The sequence below is a fragment of the Sinocyclocheilus grahami genome, unplaced genomic scaffold, assembly GCF_001515645.1.
Source record: "Sinocyclocheilus grahami isolate Dianchi unplaced genomic scaffold, SAMN03320097.WGS_v1.1 scaffold1445.1, whole genome shotgun sequence".
Lineage (NCBI taxonomy): Eukaryota > Metazoa > Chordata > Actinopteri > Cypriniformes > Cyprinidae > Sinocyclocheilus > Sinocyclocheilus grahami.
Genome location: NW_015506624.1, coordinates 64,614 through 78,840, shown reverse-complemented (window position 1 = coordinate 78,840; position 14,227 = coordinate 64,614). Strand labels below are relative to the sequence as shown.

The 14,227-nt window shown below is 35.5% G+C and overlaps 1 protein-coding gene across 2 annotated transcripts; it reads left to right on the top strand.

The window, feature by feature from the left end:
- The first annotated feature begins 2,339 nt into the window (after positions 1-2,339).
- Positions 2,340-13,065, top strand: LOC107570352 (SAM and SH3 domain-containing protein 1-like). 2 transcript variants are annotated; one of them, XM_016256583.1, is made up of 15 exons: positions 2,340-2,573; positions 3,911-4,048; positions 4,352-4,416; positions 5,137-5,174; positions 5,641-5,721; positions 6,030-6,124; positions 6,388-6,450; positions 7,911-8,031; positions 8,125-8,516; positions 9,963-10,037; positions 10,124-10,249; positions 11,557-11,677; positions 12,102-12,253; positions 12,336-12,542; positions 12,687-13,065. In XM_016256583.1, exons 1-15 carry the CDS (start codon positions 2,550-2,552, stop codon positions 12,906-12,908), a joined length of 1,920 nt encoding a protein of 639 aa, XP_016112069.1. In that variant the 5' UTR covers positions 2,340-2,549; the 3' UTR covers positions 12,909-13,065. The 2 variants fall into 2 exon arrangements, with proteins under 2 accessions (XP_016112069.1, XP_016112068.1); XM_016256582.1 differs by having other exon boundaries at positions 7,911-8,034; positions 12,687-13,064.
- The last annotated feature ends 1,162 nt before the right edge of the window (positions 13,066-14,227 follow it).

Sequence of the window (14,227 nt, the reverse complement as noted above, 5' to 3'; positions counted from 1 at the left end):
GCAAAATGAGCTTTCTCTCGCTTCCTCCACACATGTAAATAATACACAAACACGTTCCTCGACTTTTGTTACTGACAGTTTTGCATGTGTTTGGGGCAGAGTTTGGGTTTGGGTGAACATTACGACTGACAAAGAATATGAAAAGCTAAACGCTGAAAAATTATTTTTATTATAAATCACGGGTAAATGATGAAACATTTCCCGTTGTAATCCGTTTTCGCCAAAATTACAACACTCAGTGATGGAAATAACTGTGGTGCAATTATATTTTAAACATCTTGGCTAAAACGACAGATTTATTTATTTATTGTCTTGCTATGGCTAATGTCTATCATTTGATTTATGCTCAATACACAAAACGAAATAATATTCTCACACTTTTTGTGTAACTTGACAAAATTACACCCTCACTAATATTTCACTTTAGGATCTTCATCGTTGCATTCTGGGTAACCAAAAACCTTTGAAAAAACATGCGACAAAAATGTTAGTCGCACGATGTAGACGGCATCACAACTGAGGGACAGTCGTAATTTATTTAAATAATTTCCACTCAATAAATACTTTTTAGTGTAGGCTATTTATGTACATGTATGGTATTATTTTTATAAAATTATTTAATTAAATTTGAATGATGGATTTTCATATTAAAAAAATTAAAGTGTGCGTGGAACAGTAAGAGCTCATATACAAGTGTACTATGATTTTACTGTAATAACTGTAATGTATTATTATTATTATTTTAACGTGTTGCCTCTAAATAACCTTTAATGAATGAATGAATGAATAATATGCATTTTTATTTTATTTAGTTATTTATATTTTATGTTATTTTACCCAGAAGGGGGCGCTGCCAGGTGAAAAATACAATGACCTGTCAACATTTTAACGTGTTGCCTCTAAATAACCTTTAATGAATGAATGAATGAATAATATGCATTTTTATTTTATTTTGTTATTTATATTTTATGTTATTTTACCCAGAAGGGGGCGCTGCCAGGTGAAAAATACAATGACCTGTCAACAACACTGTCAAAGCTATAAAGAGCACAGCAGGCATAATAACCACAAACACCTCTCTGACCTTGTTCACACTCAAGCAGGAAACTGACTTTCAACATCAGCTGTTTTTGTCTGCGGCCAGTCACATTGTCTCACGTGCAAGAGTCCAGAGATTATATGCTCATACTGTACATACTACTTCATGTACCAGTTCAAAACCTGCATGTTCAGGAAACATTTCCATTTGAGAAAGTGTTTAGGCACTCACTCTCAATATTTCAATCTAAAAACAGATCTTCTGTGACCGACTAACCTTGAAACTTTTCCAGGATGAGTATAAGAAAAGCACTTTAAGTCCATAGTCGAAAATAGACCTGCTGGGCCTGACTAATGTCGTGTTAAACAATAAGACATTAAGGGCCAAGGCCAGTTGAGTACCATGGCATAACCATATTGTTAACGATATGCTTTTAGGATGTTATTTTGAGTATAAAGTAAAAATATATATATCTAATACCAATTCAAAATCTTATTCTCAGCAATGCTGCATTTATTTGATTGAAAATACAGTAAACAGTAATATTGTAACATTTTATTGCAATTTTCTGTTTTAACATATGTTAAAATGTATTTTCAGCAACCATTACTCTAGTCTTCAGTGTCACACACTCCTTCAGAAATGTTTCTAATATGTGGATTTTGTGCTCTGTTATTAACACGGGTTCTTATTATTATCAATGTTGAAAACAGTTTTGCTGCTTATTATGAAACAAAATCAGGATTTGATGGATAGAACGTTCAAAATAAGAGCATTTCTTTAAAATGGACAGTTTTTGTAACATTATAATTATCACTTTTGATCAATTTAGTGCGTCCTTGCTGAATAAAAGTATGAAATTCTTAAAACAAAAACTTGAAACCTTCAACCTTGTTAAATATAAGAAAGGTAGGAAATGTATAAATGACATTTTAATATATATTAAAATAGAAAAGTTGCTTTCAATTGTAATAATATTTCACAATATTACTATTTTTACTTTTTTTTAAATCAAATAAACGTATCCGTAATGAGCATAAGAGTGTTCCTGTAAAAATCTTTTTTAAAAATCATAATTTTTCCAAACCTTTGACATGGAAGTTTATATGAGTACTGTAATTTAGCAAAATACCATGTTTTTACCAATACTGTAGGCCAAACTCACTCTGAAACTTTGTTCACTCGTCATTACTTGAGTAATAAAACTAAATCGTGTCAAAGAGGTGTCCACCTCTGTCACGTGTCCTCCTGCTGATGGGACCGTAGGGGTATTTGCAGCTCATTAGCAGGAAGGGCCGGGGCACCTAAAGAGTGACAGCCTACTGCCGCTATTGGATTATGGGAGGGATTTTCAACTTGCATTAATCTGTGAGGCCACACACAGTCCAACAGCCACTCAATCCCAGCACTCTTTATATATGCGTTAGAACGCTCACACACACTCACACACATATGCACCGCTCCGATCAAAGTGTGTGAAGCCGCAAGGACACAGACTAAGACTTGGAAAATGAACCTCTTCTGCTTCACTCTGGTAAGACAAAGTGTCCTTGTTTGCTCATTTATATACTCTGACAGCAGGATATGGACTCAGTTTTTATCAGGAGTGATTCATCAGCTATTTCAGAAGATTAACAGAAATGAGATGTTGACATCTCATGATCTGAACTGATTCACGCTGAAACTGTATGCCGTATCAGATTGAACTGATTATCTGTGTCTCTGCCGGTAAAAGAACAAGATTAGATCCTTGATTCCACTGGTGTTGGTTTAACTTGAGCTGTACTTGTGTTTGTATAACAACAGTGGTTTAGTATACTCAAGTGATGCTTTTCCAACAGACTTTTATATTACAAACCAAAAAGTTGCTAAACTGCTCATTTTAGCTGTAGATATCATGACATTACCTTATGGCAGGTGAAAATGGGATTGTGGTTGTATGGAAACGTTGAACGAAGGTAAGGATTACCGTGAGACAGAGAGCTCCTTACAGCAGATCACGGATCAGCAGAAAGGAAAATGTCCTATTCATAGATCAGGGGCACCACAGCACCTCTGAAGGTCTTGAGCAGCCACTACATTCCCTGAATCCAGAAATATCCATCCAACAACAGCCTGTAGCTCCAGAACATGTGTGAAAATGGTCTCTGGACAATCCAATCCATATTCATAGAATGCAGAACTAAAAATCAAAGATCAAGCCTTTAGCCACACATCTGCCGCATGGTTATTGTTTAATCGCAGAGATAATGTGCATATGATGCGATCATTTTTTAGAGTCTGTATACACACACACACACACACACACACACACACACACACAGTAAAAGTTATTTTTCAAAGTTGTAATTAAATGACACAAATTATTGGAGAATGCTTCTTTGTAATTAATTATGAAATTGAAAAGTGAAAATAGTTTTTACACAATATTTTTTCAGTGTGTGTATGTATATATATATATATATATGTGTGTGTGTGTGTGTGTGTGTGTGAGAGAGAGAGAGAGAGAGAGAGAGAGAGAGATTAAAATAATGCAGAGGTAAAAATAATACAAATTAGAAGATTTTAATTAGAAAATTAAAAAAAGAATACTCAGATGGGTAAAAATGTCTCTTCTTTAAACCAGAATTGTGATTTGTCACCTTTAACCTGTCATAGATCACCTCTAAAATCTCTTTAATCCTAGTAACCCTATTTTAGAGTTGCAATTTGATAAAAACTGTTAAAAATGCAGGTGAAATATGGACATTTTGCAGGTATTTTCACTCAGGGTAATACTGTGCTTCATGTTACTACCCAAAAACAAATGAGAAGGCTCATATCTCTTAGACTAAATATCTTTCTACTATTCTTACTTTGTGTTTGGTGCAGGATGGCTCTACAGACAGCCTGTACGAGCCAGCCCAGATTGACCAGAACAGTCAAGACTTATTACCCAGAAGGCTCCCCAGCCCCAACTCTGTGAAAATCATGGGCGTGTGGAGTGGACCTGAGTCCTGCGTCACCATGGTGGGTTCATCCGCACGTGCCTAGAAACACAAGGGAATTCACATGGTATTTCACGATGAGACTGAGCTGCAGTTATGTCGAATGTGACATTGACGAAAAAATTAATAAGCAAAAGTGCTGCCACCTGTATAACCGCTGATTAATCTGTGAGTGACGTGTGTGGGGTACAGCAGGTCGCACTCATTAGGAAATTACCAAAATCCCAGCATGACTTTTTATCCAGGCGAGATGCTGCATGAGACCATGGACATTTGATGCATCAGATATCATGATGCACTAAATATGTTGTTGTATTTTTTCTAGAAGCTTCCAGAGACTCACACAATTAAGACTCAAGAAAGTAAGACTTTGGAAAAGACAAAGAGAAAGTAAGTTCTGGATCTTTTGGTCTGTTAATGATACTTCAAGACCTGTATAACACGTTTTCTATTTATTTATGTTAATACATTACACCTTTTATGAGAATGATAAGGTAAACGTAGACAGTCAATGTGGTGTATTTGTGTCAGGGCCGACATTAGATCATGATGTGCCATATGCTGTGTTTTATGAGAGAATGAGAGAGCTGGATTAGGATTATATTAATTGGGACAAGTGTGAGGGATTTAGTTACTGTTTTAACTCACCTGTTTAAACCAATAGGCTATCAGACTTGTCCCTGCTTTAGCATCATCATGATTTGTTTTCAGAATAATTCAGTTTTGACCAGAACAAGTCATGAAATACAGAACATTTTAATCTGGGAAATACATCTGAAAAAACGAGGTGGTCTTATATTCAGGGTCTAGACTTTGACATGTTAATAATACACCCACAACAGTAGGTGGCGCCAAATATGCATAAAACGAGTGTGCCATGAAATATGTAATGTAATGCGTGTTGTAATATGACCCCTTTAACTAATAGAATTAGTTTTCATTTTCAATACTGTTATCATACTTTAAATAACCAATAACATAATAAAAAAAAAATGTCAACTATAAACATGTACAAATCCCTCCCCAGGCTTTTAACAGTTTTAAAGAAGTTTATTGTTGGAGTATAATGTTTATTTAATAATCTTATGCAGTTTTTCTTTTACATAACAGGTCCCAAATACTATCGACATCAGAAGATGAGACAACAGGTTTGTCTATTTGTTTTGAATGAATACCCAGAATTCTTTGCTGATTTCCATCACAGTTCATTAAAAACCTAAACCACATGCCTAATAATACTACAGTACATATATTACTGCTAGTCATAGAACAAAGTGTCATAGAGTTTAAAGGTCTGTCAAATTCATAATCCGAGGGTCAGTTATTGCATCCAGGACTTCATCTGTCTGGAACCGTAGCATTAAGCTTTATGCGTCTGATTTATTATTTTTTTTCGCTTTGTTTTAGGATTAAGGATTGAACTTTAAAAAAAAAAAAGATTTTTGCATTTGACCCACTGAATTCTAGCAAAGCTCTTCTGCCTTGTATTTTTGAGCACTGTTACCCAAATGCCAGTCCTGCTGACCTACTTGGTGGCGGTGTCTCACGATAACACTATTTAATTTGCCTTCCATGTTTTGCTCTTAAAATAACCCCTGTTATTATCTCTGACAGATCATACAGAGTCTGATGCCCTCTGGCCGTCCACCAGGAAAAAAGACGGCTTGGTACACAGCAAGAACCATTCGAACACAGGTAACAGGTCTAAAGAGACTGCAGTGTGTGTGTGTTTTATTAGCTGAGGAAGTGTGGTGGGCTCGGGGTCAGAGAAAGCCGTGCATGTCAGTCTTAGTGGATTAGATCAGTGACGACACAAAGCAATTCCAAAAGCCCGTGTGAAACAGAGGATTTGATTTGGGCTCAGACTGATTCACTGACAGTCAGATAAAATGTGATCAGGGTCACACTCTCTTCCCCAGACTTACCAAGTTTCCATCTAAATCTAAAGTCTGAACTGCCATAAATCCAGGACTTGAGTTAAATTGTGCTGTATTTTAATCTAGAGATGGTCGAAGATCACCACCGGTCAAAACTCACTAGAGAAGAGAAAGAGGAGCGGGTGACTTCAGAGAAGACAGTTAAAAATCCCTCCGTCCAGGTAAATCACAGCAGCAACACAGGAAAAATATTGTGCAGTCTCACTTTTATGAGACAAAAACATCAAACACTGCCATCAAGAAAATGTGCCTCTTGATAATATAGGATACATTTCTCAGTGATTAAATTCTCCATTACACTAAGGTGATTCAGTCATCTGTGTATTATTGCACTTTTATCAGTCTTTCAATGTCAGACCTGAGATCTTTACAATAATACAATATCACTCTCAAACTGATTCAGCTTTGGTGTTTTTATTCACAGGGTGTGAATTTTGAAGCCTGGAATCCCAATAGAGAAAACTCTGAATGCAGACAGCAAGACTTGGTGAGTTTCTTCCATGATGACTGCCTCAGACTTTAAACTTTTTAATAGCTATAGCGCTTTATTGTGGACAAAAGGTCTGTTATGATTTTTGTATCGTATACTGCCTTCACTTATGGCTCGGTCCAGACATTTCGTATTTACCATACTAATTTTGAAAGGATAATATGAAAAATTATGCATAAAAGGATTGTACTTTTCCCTCTGAAAATTCATTAGCAAAATATTAAAAATGCACCAATATTTAAAATTATGGGTGGTATGATAAGCTGTTATTTATGTTAAGGCTGAATACAGATAAATAAAAAAGTTGCCAATATTACAATTTGTTCACATAAATTAAAAATAAAACATTAAAAACTAAAATGAATATATATATATTTTTAAAGTGACTGATATCACAATGCAATATTATTTTGTTTACATAAACTAAAAACTAAAATTAACCATTTAAAAATAAAAAGTGGCTGATTGTAACATGTTGTGCAGGATCAAGCACACAATGCAGGAAAAGTCAAACTAACAGTCTTTAATAACAAATCCAATGAGAACACAACAACTGAAACATACCAACAACACCAAACAAGGAACTGACTAAAACTGTAGGCTTAAATAGACAGATGATTAACAGAATCAGAACAGGGGAGAACTAATGAGTAACTATGGAAACAAATGAGTGGAGGGAAAATGGGAACAAATGAAACTGGGTCAAATTAAACTCTATAATTTTGTTTAAATAAATTAAAAATAAAACACTAAAAACTAAACTTAATCGTTTAAAATTTAAAAATGCTATGTTATTTTAAATAAATAAAAAAATAAAACAATAAAAACTCGAATCAATCATTTTAAATTTAGGCATCACAACATTATAATGTACAGTGTGAAAAAATATAAGGATTTTAATTTGCTAAATATAAATTGTGACATTTTAATTATTATTTTTTAAAGATTAACTTTAGGTAGTCTAAATGTAAAAACAGAGAAACTGAGCATATACAATTAAATGATCAATACAAAGGCTAATAACCAATATGGGATTGATATAATGTGCATCAATTTAAAATATTTAATAAACAAACACATAAGACATAAAGGATATATTGAAATCTGTAGGCACATTTTTTGAGCCTGCTTATGGCTTCTGAAATTATGTGAAGTAATCAAATTGTAATTTGAATCAAAAAAGGATAAAGAAAAAAAATAGTGTCTTAGGGTTTTCATGAAAACCGAGGTCAGATTATGAGGAACTCAAATGACATGTCAATGTAAGAATGCACATCTGTGAAAGGCTTCTAATAAGGTTAAAGCCTGAGGGCAGGGCTTTAGTATTACCCAGAATCCCCAGCAGTTTGTAGAATCTTGTGTGTGTTGATCTTGAGGCAGTTTGTGAGAGGTCAACTGTACACAGCATCTTTAATCTTCCTCGTGTGTTGTAATTACTTGGTGCCTCTTCATTTCAGTTCAGGAGGTCAGAGGGTGAGGATGAGGCACACGGTACGCTGAAGAAGATCCAGAAACTGGTGGGAGTGAAAAAGGGGGGTCAAAGCACCACGGAGGAGGCGAAGAACAACACAGAGCCTGGTGGTGAGAAACCTAAAAAATAATTTCCTCATATGTACAAATTAATACAACAAGCTGTATCACACATATTACTTCCTTTACGTCATTTGACAGAATCCAATGGCAAAGACCACAGTCCTGTCATAACCTGCATCAGTCTGACCAAAAAAGCTGAGAAGAAGCACTCAAGGGCGTCCAAACGGCAATCCCAGCAGCCTCTGCAGGATAAAGACGATAACGCAGAAACGGAGGGTTCTTGGAGTCCAGGGCTTTCTCAGGAGTACTGGAGCCCCATGGCGTATTCTCCAGCATGGGACATGTCCACACACACGTGCCACAGGTCAACGGCCGAACATGTCATGTACAACTTCAACTTCACCCTCCCCAGAGACACGGACTGGGAGAAATACGAGGAGCTCTTCCACCGACTGGACCCCTACAAACGAGATCAGCAAGACAGGTGGATAACCCACTCAGTCATGGACCTGGACATGCCGGACCCTCTGGTGAGATACTGATCAGAGCTGGTCTTCCTGTTGAAAAGACACATAAGAACAACATCCAATGCACAATGTGCTGTTGATATGTAGATTTCAGGCAAAGGGGATAAAACTACAAAATATGCAAAACAAAGAGCTTTATTAAACAAAGTATACCACTAAAGATTTTTTTTTAAATATCATTTTAATATTTTTTTAAAATATGAATGTCTTCCTTGAGCCACAAGATGACGATTATATCATAAAAATAATTTTAGAATATGTAACAATGTTTAATATATTACAAGATATACAGTGTGTAATATTATATATAGTTTGAGTCTAAAATGTTATACTTTTATTTAGCAAGGACACAATAAATTGATCAAAAGAAACAGTAAAAGATTTATATTTCAAATTAATGCTGCCTTTGAATTTTCTGTTTATCAAAAAATCCAGAAAAAATATATATTAGGCAGCACAACTGTTTACAACATTGATATTAATAAGAAATGTTTCTTGAGCATTAAATCAGCATATTAGAATGATTTCTGAATGATCATGTGACACTGAAGACTGGAGTAATGATGCTGAAAATTCAGCTTTACCATCACAGAATTAAATTACATTTTTAAAATAGGCCTATAATAAAACAGAAAACAGATATCGTAAATTGTAATAATATTTCACAATATTACTGTTTGTATTGTATTTTTGATCAAATAAATTCAGCCTTGTTGAGCATTAAAAGCTTCTTTCAAAAAGATAAAAAATCTCACTGACCACTTTTTAAATGGAAGCGTACATATTAATTAATTGATGATAAATAAATGCTCAATTAAAGATATTTCTTATTTCTACAGATCATATAAATTACATCAGAATAACCCTAGTTCCTAGTGTTGCTGTAAAAGATTGTCATGATGATAAGGCCGCATTATTTTCTCTTGAAGAGACACTTTAAAGTCACTGATTAGAGATGTCAGAGTAGACGCTCACATCCTGTGTGCGGTTGAGGAAGTGTGTTTAGACTCGACTGCATGTGTGAGCTGCTTCAGGCCAGTGCTTCAATAAGAGCTGAGCGGCTTTCTGTCAGGTGAAATTAAGAGAAAAACTTTTGACGTAGTTGGCAGAATGCTTCAAAGAAAACCATCCAATGTCTCTGACAAATCAAGGAACAAACCCAAGGTAAAAACGATTTCTTATTCCCAAGAAGAAGAAAAAAAAACACTTTTTGTCTATTCTGTTGTGGTGAAATGATGCATTACGCAAGTACTTTGAGTGCTCAGCTAACAGTTATTCTGTTTTAGACTTTTTCTGTTTGCAAACAAGCCATATGAAACTGTCACTTTCAGTGACCAATAATGATCTCTTCTGTGACCGCTAGACTATGGTGTGAAACTCAAGATGCAATCAAAACTGTTCACAGCTGAAGACCACATTAACCTATTTTATCTCTTCATTTTGTTTCAGCGATCCACCAGTTTTGGAATTTTTGACAGACAGCAGCCCACCCAAGTCAAGGCAGAAGAGAAGGTAGAAAGTTTGGTGAGTTTAGTTTCTCTTGTCAATAAAGCACTTATAAAAAACCGGACTCCAACCGGTGATGCTGAACTCCATGTGTGTCTATGTAGCCCGTGGAAGCAGCTGAGGTGGATCCCAGTAAATCAGGAGGTCTCGGGAAGAAGATGAAGAACATCTCACTGACCATGCGTAAAAAAATGGGCCGGAAATACACTAAAGCCCTGTCAGAGGAAATGGTGAGCGCATGCTTGACAGTTCAGCAACTTTAACCTTTAAAAAATCTAAACTTACAGCCGTGTTTTACACTCTTGAAAACAAAGGTTCTTTAGGTTTAGCAAGCAACGGAACAGATCAGGTTGTTTAAATCAGCGTATTGGCTTCTGGGTTCTAGTCCACCCAAAAATGAAAATTGTGTCATCATTTACTCACGCACAAGTTGTTCCAAACCTGTATTCATTTCTTTCTTCTGTGGAACATAAAAGAAGATATTTTCAAGAATGTTGTGACCAGACAGTTTCAGTTCCCATTGACTTTCATTGTATTTTTTGTCCATAAAATGGAATTAAATGGGAACTGAAATGAAAATTCTCTCATTATTTACTCACCCTCATGTTATTCCAAAACTGTATGAGTTTCTTTTTTCTGTGGAACACAGAATGTTGGTAACCAAATATTTTTGGGTCCCTTTGACTTCCATGGTTCTTTTTCATCCACACATTGGAAGTCAATGGGACCAGAAACGGTTTGGTTACCAACATTCTTCAAAATATCTTCTTTTGTGTTGCACAGAAGTCATACAGGTTTGGAACAAAGTGAGGGGGAGTAAATGACACAATTTTCATTTTTGGGTGGACTGTCTCTTTAAAGGGTCCATTTTACAATCACAAAATTAATATTTTAATAGTTTTTATAATGGGGTGATGAGGTCCAAAGATTAAAAAATGACCATAAAAGTATTGTGTGGCTATATTCCAAGTGTTCAGAGTCATAGATTTTGATTTTGGGTGAAGAAAAGACCAACATTTAAGTCTTTGTTCTCTGAAAATCTTCCTCAGCAAGAAGGCATTGTAGTGAAGGTGAGGTGCAAACTATTTTATGGTGTTTTTTGGCCATTTATGGAGCCTTTTTGTATTTTTTTTAAACATCAATAATAAAAGAGTAGGCTAAAAGTTCTTTGCAGAACTAGAAAGGTCTACCATGTTTATCCTGAGTAAACAGTGTGTGAGTCTGAGGTATTAAAGCAAGAAAGCACAACGTCTCAGTAGTTTTCTCATTTATTTCAAGCTTTACAAAGGCAGTGAACCGCTGTAGGCTACTATAAAGAGCTTCTGAGGAGCTCGTGTGGGTGGATTACACACAGCTCCCATGTCTCAGGTAAAAATGGCAGTGCAGCTCTCGCGGATTAAAGACTTTGCTCCCTCGAGTGACCCGTGGCCTGGCACGAACTGATTTGCTACCTGAAGACCGGTCACGTATCAGCTTTTGGTTGGGACTCTTGCCTGAGACTTTCTCTGCTCATGAACGCAGCTGATGTTTTTCACAGGGCGAGGAGAACGAAGCTGCGGCAGCTGAAGTCATGGACGGCACGTTGGCCAAAGGCTGCAACCACTCCAGTAACTCCGTAGAGAGTCTGCTCAGCTTGCACAGCGGCCAGAGTTCATCTAGTAAGCTGAACTAAATATCCTCTACAACTAGTAGACCATTTATTATTGGATCACAGGTCTAACCTGCAGTTTAAAATGTAAAACAGAGCTACCACAAGAGTGAAAATGTACTGCTTACTCAACTGACATTTTGGTGGACGGCACGTTGGCCAAAGGCTGCAACCACTCCAGTAACTCCGTAGAGAGTCTGTTCAGCTTGCACAGCGGCCAGAGTTCATCTAGTAAGCTGAACTAAATATCCTCTACAACTAGTAGACCATTTATTATTGGATCACAGGTCTAACCTGCAGTTTAAAATGTAAAACAGAGCTACCACAAGAGTGAAAATGTACTGCTTACTCAACTGACATTTTGGCGTAGATGTGCTTTTGACATTTCAGCCATGTGTTTTGTGTTTCACTGGTTGCATTTCCTGATGTTTTAGGTGGTGTGACCAGCGGCTCTGAGGGTTGTAGTAATAGGGACAGCCTGCGTTTAGAAGAAGAAGTGCCCTATACGGGCCAGTTCTGCGGGAGAGCCAAGGTCCACACCGACTTCGTTCCCAGCCCGTATGACACAGAGTCTCTCAAACTCAAGGTAAAAACCAACCTGAGATGTTTTTGATGTGTAAAGAGATGGTTTTCTGAGCTATTAACATGCATTCTTTTTCGTTTGTAAGGTGGGAGATATGATTGATATCATCAGCAAACCTGCAATGGGAATCTGGACTGGGATGTTGAATGGTAAAGTGGGAAACTTTAAGTTCATCTACGTCAACATTCTGGTGGAGGAAAGCGTGCCGGAACCGAGGATTCGCTCTCACCGGAGGAGCAGAAGACCTCGACCCAAAACTCTTCAGGAACTTCTGGAAAGACTCAATCTGGAGGTGCTTCAAATGTCCCGTTAAATACCATAGCTGATGATCAAGCTCGTTATACCCACAGATTCACATTCAAAATCTCAAAAACAGGATGTCAGGTATTATCTGATTTAGTTGGCGCTACTTTAACAGACAAAATTGTTTCTGCAGGAGCACATTTCATCTCTGCTGTTGAACGGGTATCAGACGGTGGAAGATCTACGGGATTTGAAGGAGCAGCACCTTGTGGAGCTCAATGTGACTGACCCTGAACACCGACACCGGCTGCTATTGGCGGCAGAAAACTTGCAGGACTCCGAATGTAAGTGGTTGAACATCAGAAGGCATCAAAATATATATAAAAAAAATAGGCCGGAAATGGCACATAGATGATGCTGTCTTTGTTTCCAAGACTGTTTTTTGCATTTTATATTTAATATCAAAGGTCTCACAGTTTAAAGCGCTGATGTACAGTGTTTTAGAAGATAAAAAACAAACCTCATCAAAGCCACACTCGTGAAACGACAGGTTGAAAACACTACTTTTCACACATTTTCCCTCAGATACAAATCTAGTTCCTTTCCACTCAAGTCTCGGCTATAGTGATTATAGTGACATGAAAACAAAACAAACATGAGATAAAATACATTTAAATGTATTTATTACATTTTTTTTTTCAAATAAAATTAAAAATACATAACCAATATATTTTATACATTTAAAATAATGTAACATTTACAAAATGTAATAAAATAAAAATATTAAATATTTGAATAAAGTGGGTCTGTACAAAGTCAGCATGACATAAATTGATCACAAAACAAGGGTTGAAATTTTTTTTGTAAAAAGACTCATTTCTGTGTATGAATAAAAATGGTTTGTGCAGTTTTACAATTGTCATAATGATAAATTGAATAAAACAAAGATGAGATAAAATGCATCAAAAACTAAATTAAATATTTTTTAAATTAGATGTTTATACACACACACTTAAATAAAATTCAACATGGTAGTGATGATGGTGCTGGTAATAAGACTGGACTCAAATGACTGTTGGCCACTGATTGTGTAAGTTTACAGATTTCGAGACAGAGATAGTGATAGTTTTTCACAACTGGGATCACTTTTTTTCTAAATCACTGCTGAGATGTCATCCGTCTTAACATTATTTTTGAATAGTTTGGTTGGTTTCAATCATATAATGTTTCAATGAAGTTGTAATAATAACTCCAGTAAACTCTAATAAAATATTTTATATATAATATAACACAAGCATATATTTAATTTCTTATTTTATTACACGCATGCATTTAAATAAAATATTTAAGCCATGTACAGTATATACAATCATAACAATGTATTTAGTTTTTTTATATTTCTGCACATGACAAACCTTATCATTTAAGTAATATTTATATATAGATTTATTATAGTTATACATTTATATATCATTTTAGAAATATATATATATATATATAAGTGCTGTCAAACAATTAATTGCGATTAATCAAAAAATATATATGTGTGTACTGTGTATATTTATGATGTATATATAAATAGACAAACAGATACTTTCAAAATATTTACATGTATATATTTATATTAATATATAATTTATATCATATATTAATATTTTATATACACAATAAATATATAGAGTACACACAAATATATTATGTAAACAAAAACTTTTATTTTGGACGCGATTAATC